This window comes from Scyliorhinus torazame, chromosome 3, assembly GCF_047496885.1.
Source record: "Scyliorhinus torazame isolate Kashiwa2021f chromosome 3, sScyTor2.1, whole genome shotgun sequence".
NCBI classification, from domain to species: domain Eukaryota; kingdom Metazoa; phylum Chordata; class Chondrichthyes; order Carcharhiniformes; family Scyliorhinidae; genus Scyliorhinus; species Scyliorhinus torazame.
This window is the reverse complement of record NC_092709.1, coordinates 141,264,046-141,281,713: the sequence shown is the minus strand read 5'-3', so window position 1 is coordinate 141,281,713 and position 17,668 is coordinate 141,264,046. Positions and strand designations below refer to the sequence as shown.

Here is a 17,668-nt window from a genome sequence, read left to right as displayed (position 1 = left end):
CACAGGGTGCACGGGCTGCCACATCGACCGGAAGAAAGGGAAAAAATGTCACAATGGAAACCGTTAGAATGAAGCAGTCGCATAAGGGCGGCCAACTTGTAAAGCAGTCACGAAAACTATTAAATTACTTTTTTTTCAACTTCTTCACTCCTCCTGAGGCTCCAGAGCATGGAGTGTTAGATGGAAGCTCTGCAGCAAGATTTTCTGCGGATTTGAAAATCGGTCAATTCCTGCATCAGCATACAATTCCACGAGTTGTGTTATACTTCACGAAGACGATGATAATGAGTACACGAATATTGACTCTGATGATGTGGACTACGAGGATATGTATGAAGACCATGAATACGATGAAGAAAGTGAAGGTTCGGAGAATGAGCCAGATAAGGGCGATGATGAATTGTTAGTAAGATTGTTTTGTGGGAGTGATGAGGTGGTAACAACGGGCATCCAGGCTGAGCAGGACACAGAGAAATGTGAAAGCTCCACTGAAAGTGAAATTGCAGTAGCAGACACTTCGAAGGCAAACGACCCGACTGTGAACAAAATGATCACGGAAGGTATATTTATTTTAAAATATTTTTATTCTCCTCTTTCACATTTTCTCCCAAATTTACACCCAACAATAAAGAATAATCAGTAACGAATGCAATGTCAATCCCCATATCAATAACAACGATCCCGTCCTCCCATCAAACCCCCAAACATTAGCCCGCATGTTGACATAAACAAATGACAAAAAGGAATCCGGAATCACCCATAGTCGCCATTAACACATACAGTCCCCTTCCCCCAATCCTCCCAGCGCCCCCTCCTAATGTTCGATGTAATCCAATTCTCGAAAGTGCTTAATGAATAACGCCCATGAGTTGTAGAACCCTCCATCCTTCCCCTCAGAAATTTGACCTTCTCAAGAGTCAAGAATTCCAGCAGGTCCCCCTTCCAGGGCATATGGTGGAGAGGTTGATTTCCATGCTAACAGGATCTGCCTTCGGGCGATCAATGAGGTGAAGGCTACAACATCTGCCTCCGCGCCCGTTTCCAACTCCGACTGGACCGACTCCCCGAATATGGCCTCCCGAGGGCCCAGGTCCAGTTTCACATGCACCACCTAAAAATTACCCTAAAAACCTCCTTCCAGTGATCCTCAAGCTTTGGACAGCACCTAAACATATGAACGTGGTTTGCGGGGCCCCTCCCTGCAACGTTCACACACATCTTCTACCCCCTCAAACAGCCGGCTCATGCTCACCCTTGTAAGGTGTTTTCTATATACCACCTTCAGCTGTATCAGCCCCAACCTCACACACTAGGTGGAGGCGTTCACCCTCCGGAGCACCTCACACCAGAACCCCTCCTCCATATCCTCTCCCAACTCTTCCTCCCACTTTGCCTTGATCCCATCCAGCGGTGCTTTCTCTCCCAAAATAGCTCCATAAACCGCCGATACTACCCCTCTTCTCCAGTCCCCCTGTCGTCCACCTCCTCCATCAATGTGGAAACCGGCTCTACTGGGAAGCTCTGTATTGGGGCAGCACGGTAGCATTGTGGATAGCACAATTGCTTCACAGCTCCAGGGTCCCAGGTTCGATTCCGGCTTGGGTCACTGTCTGTGCGGAGTCTGCACATCCTCCCAGTGTGTGCGTGGGTTTCCTCCGGGTGCTCCGGTTTCCTCCCACAGTCCAAAGATGTGCAGGTTAGGTGGATTGGCCATGATAAATTGCCCTTGGTGTCCAAAATTGCCCTTAGTGTTGGGTGCGGTTACTGGGTTATGGGGATAGCGTGGAGGTGTTGACCTTGGGTAGGGTGCTCTTTCCAAGAGCCAGTGCAGACTCGATGGGCCGAATGGCCTCCTTCTGCACTGTAAATTCTATGATAATCTCCGTTCTGGCAAAGTCTCGAACCTGAATGTATCTAAATATTTCCTCTTGCTCAAGCCCATACTTCGCTCCCAGCTCCTTCAATCCTGCAAACCGACCCCCAAGAAACAAATCTTTTAGTGTCCTAGTTCCTTTCTCCTCCTATCTCTGAAAATTCCCATCCCACTTCCTTGGCTCAAATCTGTGGTTCCCCCGAATTAGCATTTCCCTTGACCCTGCCCCCAACCTGCAGTGCTGGCGAAACTGCCTCCAAATTCTCAACAAAGCTATTACTACCGGACTTCCTGAGTATCTCGCCGGGGCCGTAGGGAGCGGCGCTGTCGCTAGCGCCTTCAATCCCGACCCCCTACACAAACTTTCCTCCATTCTGACCCATTGGGAGTCAACCCCTCTGACCCAGCTCCATATCTTCTCCACATTCGCCGCCCAGTCATAATACATCCGGTTCGAAGACCCAAAAGCCTGCCTTCCTCTCTCTAGTAGCACCTTTCTAATTCTGGCCACCTTCCCTCCCCATATGAACGTGGTAATCATCCCTTCAGTCTCTCTAAAAAATGCTTTTGGCAGGAAAATTGGCAGGCATTGGAAAATAAACTGGAATCGTGGCAACACATTCATTTTATCCGCCTGTACCCGATCCGCCAGTGACAGAGGGAGAATCTCCCACCTTGCGAGATCAGCTTTCATCCTCCCCACCAAACTTGAAATGTTGTACCTACGGAGCCCCTCGCAATCCCGAGCAACCTGCCCCCCAGGTATCTAAAGTGAGTTCCTGCCCTACGGAATGGCAGCCACCCCACCCCTGCCCCCACCCCCGGCCAAGACACCACAAAATATTCACTTTTGTCTAGATTTAATTTGTACCCCGAGAAAGACCCAAAAACCCAAAGCAGTTCCAATATTCCCCCTATTGACACACTCGGTTCCGACATGTATAACAAGTCATCAGCATATAAGGACACCCTATGCTCTATTTTCTCCCCCCCCCCCCCCCTCAAAACTACCCCTTTCCATACTCCCGAACTAACGCGATGGCCAATGGCTCAATCGCGAGTGAAAACAATGGGGGACATAAGACATCCCTGCCTAGTCCCGCGGTATTATTCCGAGCTGATGTTATTTGTGCGGACACTCGCCCTCGGCTCCTTCTATAGTAGCTTTACCCAGCCCACAAATCTTGGTCCAATCCCAAACCGCTCTAGACCTGCCATCAAGTACCCCATTCTACCTGGTCAAACACTTTCTCGGCGTCCAATGCCACAACCAGCTCTATTTCCTTCCCCTCCGCCGGTCCCATAAAAGGTTCAACACCCTCCTAATGTTCAGAAAGAGCTGCCTCCCTCTCACAAACCCTGTCTGATCTTCACCTATCGCCTTCGGGAGGCACTCCTCTAGCCTACCTGCCAGTACCTTCACCAATATCTTTGAGTCCACGTTTAAAAGTGATAAGGGCCTATACGACCCACACTCCGTCGGATCCTTATCTTTCTTAAGTAATAGGGAAATCGATGCCTGCCCAATGTTTGTGGGTAACATCCCCTTCCCTGTCGCCTCCTCAAACATCCCCACCATCAGCGGTACCAGCTTATCTTTGAATTTTTTATAATATTCCACCGGAAACCCATCCGGCCCTGCCACCTTCCCCGATTGCATCCTCCCAATCGCAACTTTTATTTCCTGCTCCACTATCGCCCCTTCTAATCAGCCCTATCCCCCCCCCCCCTAACCTCGGGTACTCCAGCCCATCTAGAAATTCCTGCATCTCATGGCCTCCCCCAGGTAATTTTCACCTGTCCAACCTCTCATAGAATTCCTTAAAGATCTTAATCTGATCTGGAGCTACCACCAACGTCCCTGTCCTGTCCCGTACCTGGACAATTTCCCTTGCCGCAGCCTCCCCCCGGAGCTGACCCGCCTACATACCTTCTCTCCATGCTCGTAACCTGCACCCCTTGCTCACCTCAATTGGCGTACCGCCTTCCTGGTAGATAGTCGGTCAAAGCTCGCCTGGAGTTCCATCCTCTTTTCCAACTTCGTTGGGTCCCATCTTCTGCATACCTCCTATCTACCTCCAGCATCTCGTCTATTACCCTCTGACGTTCCAACCTCTTCTCTTTGTCTAGCCTAGCCTTGACGAGATCATCTCACCCCTAACCACCGCATTTAGCCTCCCAGACAACCGCCTTCAACACCTCATCCGTGCAGTTAAAACCTATGTATACCTCGATTGCTTTATCAATTTTGTCACGGAACCCTCGCTCCACCAACAGTCCCACATCTAACTTCCACCCTGGTCTCTGTACCCGCCCCTTCTCCAGTACCAATAGAGATATCCACCCAATGCAGAGCATGATCTAATACCCCCCACTATCAGTTTGTGTGTGTCCAAGTTGGGGATGGCCCCACACACCGTCTTCGTGAATCCCACATTTTCCCAATTGGGACCATATACACTTACCAGTGCCACTAGCCTCCCCTCCAGCGCCCATGTCACAATCACAAACTACCCCCATGATCTGCAACCACCTTCTCCACCTGGAACCGTACCCTTTTGCTGACCATTACCGCTATTCCTCGAGCCCTTCCGTCAAATCCTGAGTGAAACACCTGACTGACCCAGCCCTTTTTAAATCTCACTTGATCCTTCGCCCTCAGGTGAGTCTCCTGCAGTATTGCTACATCGGCCTTCAAACTTTTAAGATGCGCAAGCACCCTTGACCTCTTGACTGGGCCTCCCAGCCCCCTCACGTTCCACGTGACTATCCTAACTGCGGTTCTCTCACCCCCACCCCCCAATCTTCTTATCCACCATTATCAAATCACCGGGCCCTGCCCCATGAGCCTGACCCATCCCTTTCCATTATTAACATTGAACCCCCTCCCAGAATCCCCCCTGCACTTCCCCTTAAAAAAACACCTCACCCAGTATCGATTCTCTTCCCCCCCCCCCCCCCCCCTCCCACTTGCTCGCCTCGTAGGCCCATCGAAACCTGCTAACCAGGCTCTAGTGTCCACAGCCCTCCTCTCCCCTCCGTTCACTAGCCGTCTTTAGTTAGCTAGCGTGGCTGGTTCCCCCCCCCCCCTCAAAAGGCATACTGTCCCCTCCCACCCAGTCCCAGAAGAAAAAAAAAAAAATTTAACCCATACAATTCAATGAAATAACATAAAACTGTTGCAACAACAAAAAAAATTACAATCAAACCAAACAAAAATTTAAACTCTATAACTATGTGAAATCAAGTAAGTTACAATACAGGTCAGTAAAAAGAAAGTTAGAACATTTATACATTTTCCAGCTCCCCAATCACAGTCCATGATCTCTCTTCTAGCTCCATTCCGTACTTCTGTCCCAACAAGCCTTCTGCCTGCATGAACGCCTCAGCCGCCTCTACCGTTTCAAAATAAAAATCTTTGGCGTTGTACGTCACCCTCAGCTTTCCTGGGTATACCATACCAAATCGCAGTCCCTTGTCGCTGTTCGCCTCTTCACCAACTGCACCGTCAAGTCCTGGTAAATCCAAACTCTAGCACCCTCCCGCTTCTGCTTCGCCCAGCTTAACACCTTCTCCATCATGTGGTATTTATGGAAGCAGATAGTTACTGCTCTCAGCGGCTCATTTACTTTGGGTTTCGGCCTTAACGACCGATGAGCTCGGTCCAGTTCATACGGGAGGGGCCTTCACCCTCTCCGTCAACTCCGCCAGCATCTTAGCAAAGTACTCTGTTGGCCTTGAGCCCCCTGCCCCTTCGGGCAAGCCCACAATTCTCAGATTGTGCCACCTCGAGCGGTTCTCCAAGTCCTCAAGCTTTGCTTGTTAACCTCCACTACCCTCCGCAGCTGTGCTGCAACATGGACTCCTCCACTTCCTTTATCTTTTCACCTTGTTCTTTCACCTTGGCCGATGTCTTTGCCACAGCTACCCTCACCGGGCCGATTGCCTCCTCCACCAATGATCTCTGTGCTACCGCCATCTCCTTCCTCAACGCCTCCATGTGCCTCGCAAACTGCTTCTCCAGTTCCACAGCCATCACCTCGGTCATCTTTTCCACTGTAAGTAGTGAGGTCCCACCTCGCGGTCCGGTGTCCGCCATCTTGTCAGCGCTTTTGCTGGTCTTCTCATTTGGCGGCGAACCCGCATTTCCTCCCTTCTTCACAGCTGTTTTTGGCATCCCTTAATCACTTAGTATTTTTCTCCTTCTTCAATCTTTAAATAAATAAATAATAAAACAATAAAAATAAATTAAATTTTTTTTTTAAATTTAAGCATTTTTTTTTTCTTTCAAAATCCAAAAAATCTCTTCCCCTGGGACCGGACTTCAAACATCCCAAATATTCATTTTTAGCGGTGGCCACCCAATGTGCGCTGCTCCCCCTCTACATTTAACCTGGATTTGGGACTCGCCTCAGGTCAAGCTACTCTCCCGCTGCTCACTTCAGGCTCGATGCCCCTGTTCCTCCGGCCATGGGGCTCCCCACCGGCTCCAAACCGGTCCGACCCAGCGCCCGTCCCTCAGGCCCCAACGGTAAAAGAAAGCCCGACCAACGAAACAACGGGGAAACCCCCAGAAAACGCCAAAATGTCTCGGACCGGCGGGAGACCCTCTCCAACGCGGCTGCTCCACCTGCGCGCTTCACCGGACGTCCGATCGTGGAAGATTTGATACCCATTCTGGATATAATGGCTCCAGAGGCATATGCTGAAACGTCTCGGGCATCTGAAATGATTCCGGCAGTGGACTCCCCAGTACTTGAAGCCACTCCACCGAAAGATAAGTTAGAGGGGCAGATTGCTCTACTAATATGTCCCTCTCTGACGACGGATAATATATCATTTTACAAGACCAGGATGAACTACCACTTGGTTCTTCAGGACCAGCTAACATATGCATTGTAATTTTGAGTGACGAGGAGCCATCACCTGAGGCTCAAACACAGGATGTCGGGACAACACCCAATGTTGGGGATGTGGGTCCAAACCAGACATCAGAGTGCGTGGCTTTGTAGTCACTCATTGAAGGTGCAGACCTGACCATGACCACACAGTCCCCCAGCAGCAAGCCAACACAGTCCCCGGCAGCAAGCCAACACGAGACGTCTCAGCAGACGATCCACAAACTACTGCTCCCATGGTGCAGTCCAGCAGCAAGACAGGGGTTTCCAAACCCAAGCGAAAAAAGAGGATCAGTCACAAAATCGTTCTCAAAACTAAAAAGAGGAAGAGAAGGAGAGTGGGGGTTATCCTGAGTCCCACTGTTGACAACAAGCAAGAAGATGTCATCAATATGCCGACAGGCCAGAAAATACACAATAACGCAGCAGCAAAATGCATTGCATAATGACATTAAAGAAACTGATGATGCCAGAAAGTACGTAATGATGCAGTAGCATAAAGTATTGTGTAAAGATATGAAAGCAGCTGGTGACGCAGTTATGGCAGGCAAGGATACCGACCGTCAAAAAGCATTGTGTCAAAAGGATAAGGCACAAAAGACCGGCATGGAAACCAGTCTTCCAGAAACCTGAAAAGAGCACAATCAGCGGGGTGACCCAGTTGAAGATGTGCAATGACCTGTGCACAAAGGACACACTTAGCAGGCGTATCATGTGAACTAAAGCACAGTTAAGTTTGTACATGCATGCCACTGTGCTAAATAATGACACCAATCATATTTTGTATATAAATGTTAACATCTCCAAAGGAAGGGGGATGTGGTGCTATGCCTGTGTATAATATTGTATATAGTTAGTAGTGAGACCTCCAACCAGCTGGTGGTGCCAGACATCGATCATGTGACATCCGACTATCGCCAGTTGGCAGTAAGCCGTACAACAAGACAGTCGCACATCGGGTAGTTCCAGGAGAGTCCATGAAACGAAATCAGTAACTTAGTCTGTATAACATTCTGTATGTCATCTCTCCACGTGTTAATGAATAAATAATCATTCTAGTTAAGACACCAGTTCTGTATGAAAATTTACAAGGACAAGGTCGCAGAACACAACATTATTCTATTTGTGACTCTTTCTACATCAAGCTGCATTATAATCTAATGGCTCAGCAGGTAAAATTGTAGTCTCATTTGAGCTGTACGAATCAGGAAGATCCTGTATTCTGGCTGTGGTTTGTGATGAGTTTGTTAACTTAATCTAATGGAAACTTTGTAAATAGAAAGGGGAAAAGATGGAGATCTGTATAGGTACCAACATTGTCAGGCTAGGGTAAGGAAAACAGAACTGTGGTCCCTCTCAATTATTGTACAGCAGATCCCTGCTTGAAATTCACATCCAGACATTGGCAGGGTTGGTCTCCACTGTGATGACAATGATGAAATAGACCACAGGCACTTTTTATCTAGGTTACAAAATGACAACTTGAAGGGTGAAAGGGGTAAAAATCAGATTGTCCACGTAGGCAGAAGGAAATGAAACTAGCATACACGGTAAGATAAAGCAAATAAAGAAAGCTGATGGTTACAAACAACTTAATAGTGTAGAAAACCTAGAGTATAGAAAGTACAGCGGTAAAGTAAAAATGGAAATTAGGAAAGCAAAGGGAGGAGATGAAAAAATATTGGCAGGTAAATTCGAAGAAAATAAAATCCCAAGATGTTTTATCTGTACATTAAGAGCAAAAGGACAGATAACTAAGGCCCATTAGGGATGTACAGGATAAGTTTAGTGTGAGAGGAAATACTGGAGGGACCGTCATCCTTGAAGGTGGATAAATAACTACAGCGAGATGATTTTATCCCAGGCCATTGATGCAAGTCAGGGAGAAAATAGCGAATGTTCTGAAGATCTTCCACTCCTCACCTTTCCTGTATCTAGTATCAGAGGATGGGGGGTGACACAGTGGTTAGCACTGCTGCCTGACAGTGCCAGGGACCTGGGTTTAGTTCTGGTCTTGGGATATTGTTTGTGTGGAGTTTGAATTTTCTCCCTGTGTCTGAGTTGGTTTCCTCCCACAGTCCAACGGTGTGCATGTCAGGTGGATTGACCATGATAAAATTGCCCTGGGTATCCAGGGATGTTCAGGTTCGGTACGGGTGCAGGGATAGTGTGGGGGAGTAGGCCGAGGGTGCTCAATGGCCGGTGCAGACTCGATGGGCCAAATTGCCCCCTTCTGCACTGTAGGGATTCTATGATTGAAGGTCTGTGAACGTTGTATCATTGTTTAAAAAGGGTGCAAAGGATATAGTAAATAATTATAGGCCAGTCAGTCTGACTTTGGTGTTGGGCAAATTATTTAAAATCGATTCTGAGAGGCAGGATAAACTGTCACTTAGAAAGAAATGGATTTATCAGGGATAGTCAGCATGGTTGTTTTAGGGGAAGTTTGTGTCACATTTTTTGAAGTAACAAGAAGGATCGATGAGGCTGGTACGGGGGATGTTGTCTACTTGGATTTTAGTATGGCCTTTAGCAGACTGGTTGGAAAATTTGGTGAGTTGGATCCAAAAATGGTTCAGCAACAGGCACCAAAGGGTAATGACTGATGGATGTTTTTGCAAATGGAAAGCGGTTTCCAGTGGCATTTCACAGAGCTCAGTGTTGAGTCCCTTGCTGTTTCTGTTGGGTCCCTTGCTGGTTGTGATGTATATTAATTATTTGGACTTGAATGTGGGAGGCATGATTGGGAAATTTACAGATGATACAAAAATTGGCCATATAGTTTTTAAAAATAAATTTAGAGTACAATTCATTTTTTCCAATTAAGGGGCAATTTAGTGTGGCCAATTAACCTATCCTGCACATCTTTGGGTTGTGGGGGCGAAACCCATGCAAACATGGGGAGAATGTGCAAACTCCACACGGACAGTGACCCAGAGCCGGGATCGAACCTGGGACCTCGGCGCCGTGAGGCAGCAGTGCTAACCACTGCGCCACCGTGCTGCCCTCAAAAATTGGCCATGAAGTTGATTGTAAAAAGGACAGCTGTTGACTCCAGAATTAGATCAATGATTTAGTTGAGTGCTCAGAAAAGAAGCAAATGTGAGGTATTGCATAATTGCCTTGGAGAGAGTGCAGAGGAGATTAACAAGAATATTGCCTGGGCTTGAAAATCGCAGCTAATGAGGATTGATTGAATAGGCTGATGTTGTTTCCCTTGCAATGGAGGAGTGACCTGATTGAGGGCCGAGATAGAGTAAATACGGATACTCTGTTCCACTTAGTGGCGAGGTCAATTACCAAGGGGCACACATTTAAGGTGATTGAAAGAAAGTTTAGAGGGGCCATGAGGTAAAACCTCTTTCCCAAAAGGTGTTTTGTATCTGGACTTCGCTGCCTCGTTTGGTGGTGGAGGCCGATACCCTCAACTCTCAGGTACCCAGTTCTACACCTGAAGTGCTGTAACCTGCAAGGCAATGAACCAGGTTCTGGAAAGTGGGATTAGAATGGGCAGCTAATTTTTTCCAGCTGGTGCAGACACGGTGGGCTGAATGGCCTCCCTCTTTCTGTGCCACAACTTTTCTTTTTTTTTTATTAAATATTTTATTGAAAATTTTTGGTCAACCAACACAGTACATTGTGCATCCTTTACACAATATTATAACAACACAAATAACAATGACCTATTTTATAAACAAAAAATGAATAAATAATAAATAACAAAAATGAAAACTAGCCCTAATTGGCAACTGCCTTGTCACAAGTAACACTCTCCAAAAATATAATTTAACAGTCCAATATATAATTATCTGTAGCAACGACCTATACATACTATACAGTATATATTAACAACCCTGAGAGTCCTTCTGGTTCCTCCCCCCCCCCCCCCCCCCCCCCCCCCGATCCTGGGCTGCTGCTGCTGCCTTCTTTTTCCCATTCCGTCTATCTTTCTGCGAGGTATTCGACGAACGGTTGCCACCGCCTGGTGAACCCTTGAGCCGACCCCCTCAGGACGAACTTAATCCGCTCTAGCTTTATAAACCCCGCCATGTCATTTATCCAGGTCTCCACCCCCGGGGGCTTGGCTTCTTTCCACATTAGCAATATCCTGCGCCGGGCTACTAGGGACGCAAAGGCCAAAACATCGGCCTCTCTCGCCTCCTGCACTCCCGGCTCTTGTGCAACCCCAAATATAGCCAACCCCCAGCTTGGTTTGACCCGGACTCCTACTACTTTTGAAAGCACCTTTGTCACCCCCATCCAAAACCCCGGTAGTGCCGGGCATGACCAAAACATATGGGTATGATTCGCTGGGCTTCTCGAGCACCTCGCACACCTATCCTCCACCCCAAAAAATTTACTGAGCCGTGCTCCAGTCATATGTGCCCTGTGTAATACCTTAAACTGAATCAGGCTTAGCCTGGCACACGAGGACGACGAGTTTACCCTGCTAAGGGTATCTGCCCACAGCCCCTCCTCGATCTCCTCCCCCAGCTCTTCTTCCCATTTCCCTTTTAGTTCATCTACCATAGTCTCCAATTCGTCCCTCATTTCCCTATATATATCTGACACCTTACCATCCCCCACCCATGTCTTTGAGATCACTCTGTCCTGCACCTCTTGTGTCGGGAGCTGCGGGAATTCCCTCACCTGTTGCCTCGCAAAAGCCCTCAGTTGCATATACCTGAATGCATTCCCTTGGGGCAACCCATATTTCTCGGTCAGCGCTCCCAGACTCGCGAACTTCCCATCCACAAACAGATCTTTCAGTTGCGTTATTCCTGCTCTTTGCCACATTCCATATCCCCCATCCATTCCCCCCGGGGCAAACCTATGGTTGTTTCTTATCGGGGACCCCCCCAAGGCTCCAGTCTTTCCCCTATGCCGTCTCCACTGTCCCCAAATCTTCAGTGTAGCCACCACCACCGGGCTTGTGGTGTAGTTCCTCGGTGAGAACGGCAATGGGGCTGTCACCACAGCTTGTAGGCTAGTCCCCCTACAGGACGCCCTCTCTAATCTCTTCCACGCCGCTCCCTCCTCCTCTCCCATCCACTTACTCACCATTGAAATATTAGCGGCCCAATAATACTCACTTAGGCTCGGTAGTGCCAGCCCCCCCCTATCCCTGCTACGCTGTAAGAATCCCTTCCTCACTCTCTGGGTCTTCCTGGCCCACACAAAACCCATGATGCTCTTTTCAATCCTTTTAAAAAAAGCCTTCGTGATCACCACCAGGAGGCACTGAAACACAAAGAGGAATCTCGGGAGGACCACCATCTTAACCGCCTGCACCCTCCCTGCCATTGACAGGGATACCATATCCCATCTCTTGAAATCCTCCTCCATCTGTTCCACCAACCGCGTTAAATTTAACCAATGCAATGTGCCCCAATTCTTAGCTATCTGGATCCCCAGGTAACGAAAGTCCCTTGTTACCTTCCTCAACGGTAGGTCCTCTATTTCTCTACTCTGCTCCCCTGGATGCACCACAAACAACTCACTTTTCCCCATGTTCAATTTATACCCTGAAAAATCCTCAAACTCCCCAAGTATCCGCATTATTTCTGGCATCCCCTCCGCCGGGTCCGCCACGTATAGTAGCAAATCGTCCGCATACAAAGATACCCGGTGCTCTTCTCCTCCCCTAAGTACTCCCCTCCACTTCTTGGAACCCCTCAACGCTATCGCCAGGGGCTCAATCGCCAGTGCAAACAATAATGGGACAGAGGGCATCCCTGCCTTGTCCCTCTATGGAGCCGAAAATATGCAGATCCCCGTCCATTCGTGACCACGCTCGCCACTGGGGCCCTATACAACAGCTGCACCCATCTAACATACCCCTCTCCAAAACCAAATCTCCTCAACACCTCCCACAAATAATCCCACTCCACTCTATCAAATGCTTTCTCGGCATCCATCGCCACTACTATCTCCGTTTCTCCCTCTGGTGGGGCCATCATCATTACCCCTAACAACCTCCGTATATTCGTGTTCAGCTGTCTCCCCTTCACAAACCCAGTTTGGTCCTCGTGGACCACCCCCGGGACACATTCCTCTATTCTCATTGCCATTACCTTGGCCAGGACCTTGGCATCTACATTTAGGAGGGAAATAGGTCTATAGGACCCGCATTGTAGCGGGTCCTTTGCCTTCTTTAAGAGAAGCGATATCGTTGCTTCAGACATAGTCGGGGGCAGTTGTCCCCTTTTCTTTGCCTCATTAAAGGTCCTCGTCAGTACCGGGGCGAGCAAGTCCACATATTTTCTATAGAATTCGACTGGGAATCCATCCGGTCCCGGGGCCTTTCCCGCCTGCATGCTCCTAATTCCTTTCACCACTTCTTCTACCTCGATCTGTGCTCCAAGTCCCACCCTTTCCTGCTCTTCCACCTTGGGAAATTCCAGCCGATCCAAGAAGCCCATCATTCTCTCCCTCCCATCCGGGGGTTGAGCTTCATATAATTTTTTATAAAATGTCTTGAACACTCCATTCACTCTCTCCGCTCCCCGCTCCATCTCTCCTTCCTCATCCCTCACTCCCCCTATTTCCCTCGCTGCTCCCCTTTTCCTCAATTGGTGTGCCAGCAACCTGCTCGCCTTCTCCCCATATTCGTACGGTACACCCTGTGCCTTCCTCCATTGTGCCTCTGCAGTGCCTGTAGTCAGCAAGTCAAATTCTACATGTAGCCTTTGCCTTTCCCTGTACAGTCCCTCCTCCGGTGCTTCCGCATATTGTCTGTCCACCCTCAAAAGTTCTTGCAGCAACCGCTCCCGTTCCTTACTCTCCTGCTTCCCATTATGTGCCCTTATTGATATCAGCTCCCCTCTAACCACCGCTTTCAACGCCTCCCAGACCACTCCCACCTGGACCTCCCCATTATCATTGAGTTCCAAGTACTTTTCAATGCACCCCCTCACCCTTAGACACCCCCCCTCATCTGCCATTAGTCCCATGTCCATTCTCCAGGGTGGGCGCCCTCCTGTTTCCTCCCCTATCTCCAAGTCCACCCAGTGTGGAGCGTGATCCGAAATGGCTATAGCCGTATACTCCGTTCCCCTCACCTTCGGGATCAATGCCCTACCCAGCACAAAAAAGTCTATTCGCGAGTAGACTTTATGGACATAGGAGAAAAACGAGAACTCCTTACTCCTAGGTCTGCTAAATCTCCACGGGTCGACACCTCCCATCTGCTCCATAAAATCTTTAAGTACCTTGGCTGCTGCCGGCCTCCTTCCAGTCCTGGACTTCGACCTATCCAGCCCTGGTTCCAACACCGTATTAAAATCTCCCCCCATTATCAGCTTTCCAATCTCTAGGTCCGGAATGCGTCCTAGCATCCGCCTCATAAAATTGGCATCATCCCAGTTCGGGGCATATACGTTTACCAAAACCACCGTCTCCCCCTGTAGTTTGCCACTCACCATCACGTATCTGCCCCCGTTATCCGCCACTATAGTCTTTGCCTCGAACATTACCCGCTTCCCCACTAATATAGCCACCCCCCTGTTTTTCGCATCTAGCCCCGAATGGAACACCTGCCCCACCCATCCTTTGCGTAGCCTAACCTGGTCTATCAGTTTCAGGTGCGTTTCCTGTAACATAGCCACATCTGCCTTAAGTTTCTTAAGGTGTGCGAGTACCCGTGCCCTCTTTATCGGCCCGTTCAGCCCTCTCACGTTCCACGTGATCAGCCGAGTTGGGGGGCTTCCTACCCCCCCTTGTCGATTAGCCATCACCTTTTTCCAGCTCCTCACCCGGTTCCCACGCAGCTGTATCTCCCCCAGGCGGTGCCCCCCCCGCCCATCCTCTCCCATACCAGCTCCCCCCTCTCCCCAGCAGCAGCAACCCAGTAATTCCCCCCTCCCACCCCCCCCGCTAGATCCCCCGCTAGCGTAATTACTCCCCCCATGTTGCTCCCAGAAGTCAGCAAACTCTGGCTGACCTCTGCTTCCCCCCGTGACCTCGGCTTGCACCGTGCGACGCCCCCTCCTTCCTGCTTCTCTATTCCCGCCATGATTATCATAGCGCGGGAACCAAGCCCGCGCTTCTCCCTTGGCCCCGCCCCCAATGGCCAACGCCCCATCTCCTCCACCTCCCCTCCTCCCCCCATCACCACCTGTGGGAGAGAGAAAAGTTACCACATCGCAGGATTAGTACATAAAACCCCTCTTTGCCCCCCACATTCGCCCCACCACTTTGTTCGAACGTTCTTTTTAATAACCCGCTCATTCCAGTTTTTCTTCCACAATAAAAGTCCACGCTTCATCCGCCGTCTCAAAGTAGTGGTGCCTCCCTCGATATGTGACCCACAGTTTTGCCGGTTGCAGCATTCCAAATTTTATCATCTTTTTATGAAGCACCGCCTTGGCCCGATTAAAGCTCGCCCTCCTTCTCGCCACCTCCGCACTCCAGTCTTGATAAACGCGGATCACCGCGTTCTCCCATTTACTGCTCCGAGTTTTCTTCGCCCATCTAAGGACCATTTCTCTATCCTTAAAATGGAGGAATCTCACCACTATGGCTCTGGGAATTTCTCCTGCTCTAGGTCCTCGCGCCATCACTCGGTATGCTCCCTCCACCTCCAACGGACCCGCCGGGGCCTCCGCTCCCATTAACGAGTGCAGCATCGTGCTCACATATGCCCCGACGTCCGCTCCCTCCACACCTTCAGGAAGACCAAGAATCCTCAGGTTGTTCCTCCTTGCGTTGTTTTCCAGTGCCTCCAACCTTTCCACACATCGTTTCTGATGTGCCTCCTGCGTCTCCGTCTTCACCACCAGGCCCTGTATATCGTCCTCATTCTCGGCTGCCTTTGTCTTCACGACCCGAAGCTCCCGCTCCTGGGTCTTTTGTTCCTCCTTTAGCCCTTCGATCGCCTGTAGTATCGGGGCCAACAGCTCTTTCTTCATTTTCTTTTTGATCTCTTCCACACAGCATTTCAAGAACTCTTGTTGTTCAGGGCCCCATGTTAAACTGCCACCTTCCGACGCCATCTTGGTTTTTGCTTGCCTTCCTTGCCGCTGTTCTAAAGGATCCACTGCAATCTGGCCACTCTCTCCTCCTTTTTCCATCCGTATCCAGGGGGGATTCCCTTCTGGTTTACCGCACAGTGTTTTTAGCCGTCAAAATTGCCGTTGGGGCTCCTATCAAGAGCCCAAAAGTCCGTTTCACAGGGAGCTGCCGAAACGTGCGACTCAGCTGGTCATCGCCGCACCCGGAAGTCCGTGCCACAACTTTTCTGAGGTTCTATGGTTCGGGAAAAAAATTCAGTAGTACAATTAAATTGGTTGTAAAAGCTGTTGAAGTACAAATGCATTTTGTACCTTACTAGAACATCACGATCTATCATAAAAACAGAAATCTACCAGGCTTTTTTGTTTTCCTTGAAGCTTTTTCTCACCATGTGGAATTTGAGAGCTTTTAATCAGCCCTTTTCATATTACAGTACTGTCAAATGTTTCTGATAAATTGGAAAACAGTAACTGTTTTTCTGGGGGCCTTATTCTCTTAAAATAGGTTATATCAAATTCTTTTTTGACTGTAGGTACAACATTGGAATTCTAATGTAGTTTCCTTGAAGATGAGTATGTGCTTTTAAATAATTCCATTTCAATTGGACAACGCAGCAAACATTCAAATTACACACTTTTATTCAACAGGGCCATGTAATTTTATGCTGTGCCTGAGAAGGATGGTGATTTGTTTCTACCAGTTAATCTAAAGTTAGTCATGTAATCTGTACCGGGTTTAGACTAGACTAGTTAAAAACCTTTCAAAATCAGTCTCTCTTATTGCAAATGTAGTCAGGTTTCTGGTAGTTTGACCTGTGAATTGAAACAATATTTTGCATAATACATAATTAAATTTTTACTTGTATACTTTCCCTGGTGAGTATGCTGTGCACATTACTGTAAAAATACCAAGAAAAGGGGAAGCTTAATTAGATTTAAAATATATAATTAGTAATATATAACCTATATATCTATAGCCTAAAATTACTCAATTTTGGGATTGATGGCAAACATTTATTCATTTTGTTCTACTAAAAGACTTTTTCAGTATTAACATTTGTACCTATCTTTATTCTACCTGGTACAGGTGTCATGTTCTGTGTTGGTGGCAGAGGAGGAGCAGGTGATCCATTCCGTAGTATTGAGTGTTACTCAATAAGCAAAAACAGCTGGTTCTTTGCACCCGAAATGAACAGCCGGAGGCGACATGTTGGAGTAATCTCAGTGGATGGTGAATAATAATTTAAATAATATTCCATTTATGCTTGATAAAATTCAACAGCTTCTAATTATTTTTATTTTGTTGGACTTCAGGGAAAATCTATGCAGTTGGAGGGCATGATGGAAATGAGCATTTAGGCAGCATGGAAGTATTTGATCCACTGACCAACAAGTGGATGATGAAAGCTTCCATGAATACTAAAAGGTAGGGTTATCTTTAAATGGGTGCATTTAATCTCTGGGTGCTTTGGCTTGATTTTAGTACAAAAATCAAATTTTCCACTCCAAGCGGTACAGTAAGGCTCAGCACTGTACTTAACACAACTTGAAGTCATCATTTCAGTGATTTAGAAGAGGAAGCCAGGATTCGGGTGATGAGCTCATTCTTGCATGTGGAAGGGTTGAGATGGCATTTTGGGAACATCCAGTTGATTTCATTGTATCTGCTACCTGTATCCTATCCTGCACTAAGTCCTGCCACACCTATCATTGCTGATCTACATTGGCTCCTGTTCCCTGTATTTAAAATTTAAAATCTTTGCTCTTTAAATCTCTTGTCTCCAATCACTTGCAGCTTTACAAAACTTTTTCTTCAAATCTGTTCCTAGTCAATTCCTTAGCTTTTGGTGACTGTCTTCATTGACATCCATCCCACAATCCGGAAC

At 48.1% G+C, this 17,668-nt stretch overlaps 1 protein-coding gene across 4 annotated transcripts in view; it reads left to right on the top strand.

Annotated features, from left to right (window-relative positions):
- Positions 1-17,668, top strand: part of klhl8 (kelch-like family member 8) — a 70,992-nt gene that overhangs the window by 40,838 nt on the left and 12,486 nt on the right. For all 4 annotated transcript variants that reach the window (XM_072496299.1, XM_072496297.1, XM_072496300.1 and 1 more), the window contains 2 exons: positions 16,870-17,013; positions 17,097-17,208. In XM_072496299.1, coding sequence (XP_072352400.1) covers positions 16,870-17,013; positions 17,097-17,208 — 256 coding nt within the window. The remainder of the gene's footprint in view (positions 1-16,869; positions 17,014-17,096; positions 17,209-17,668) is intronic.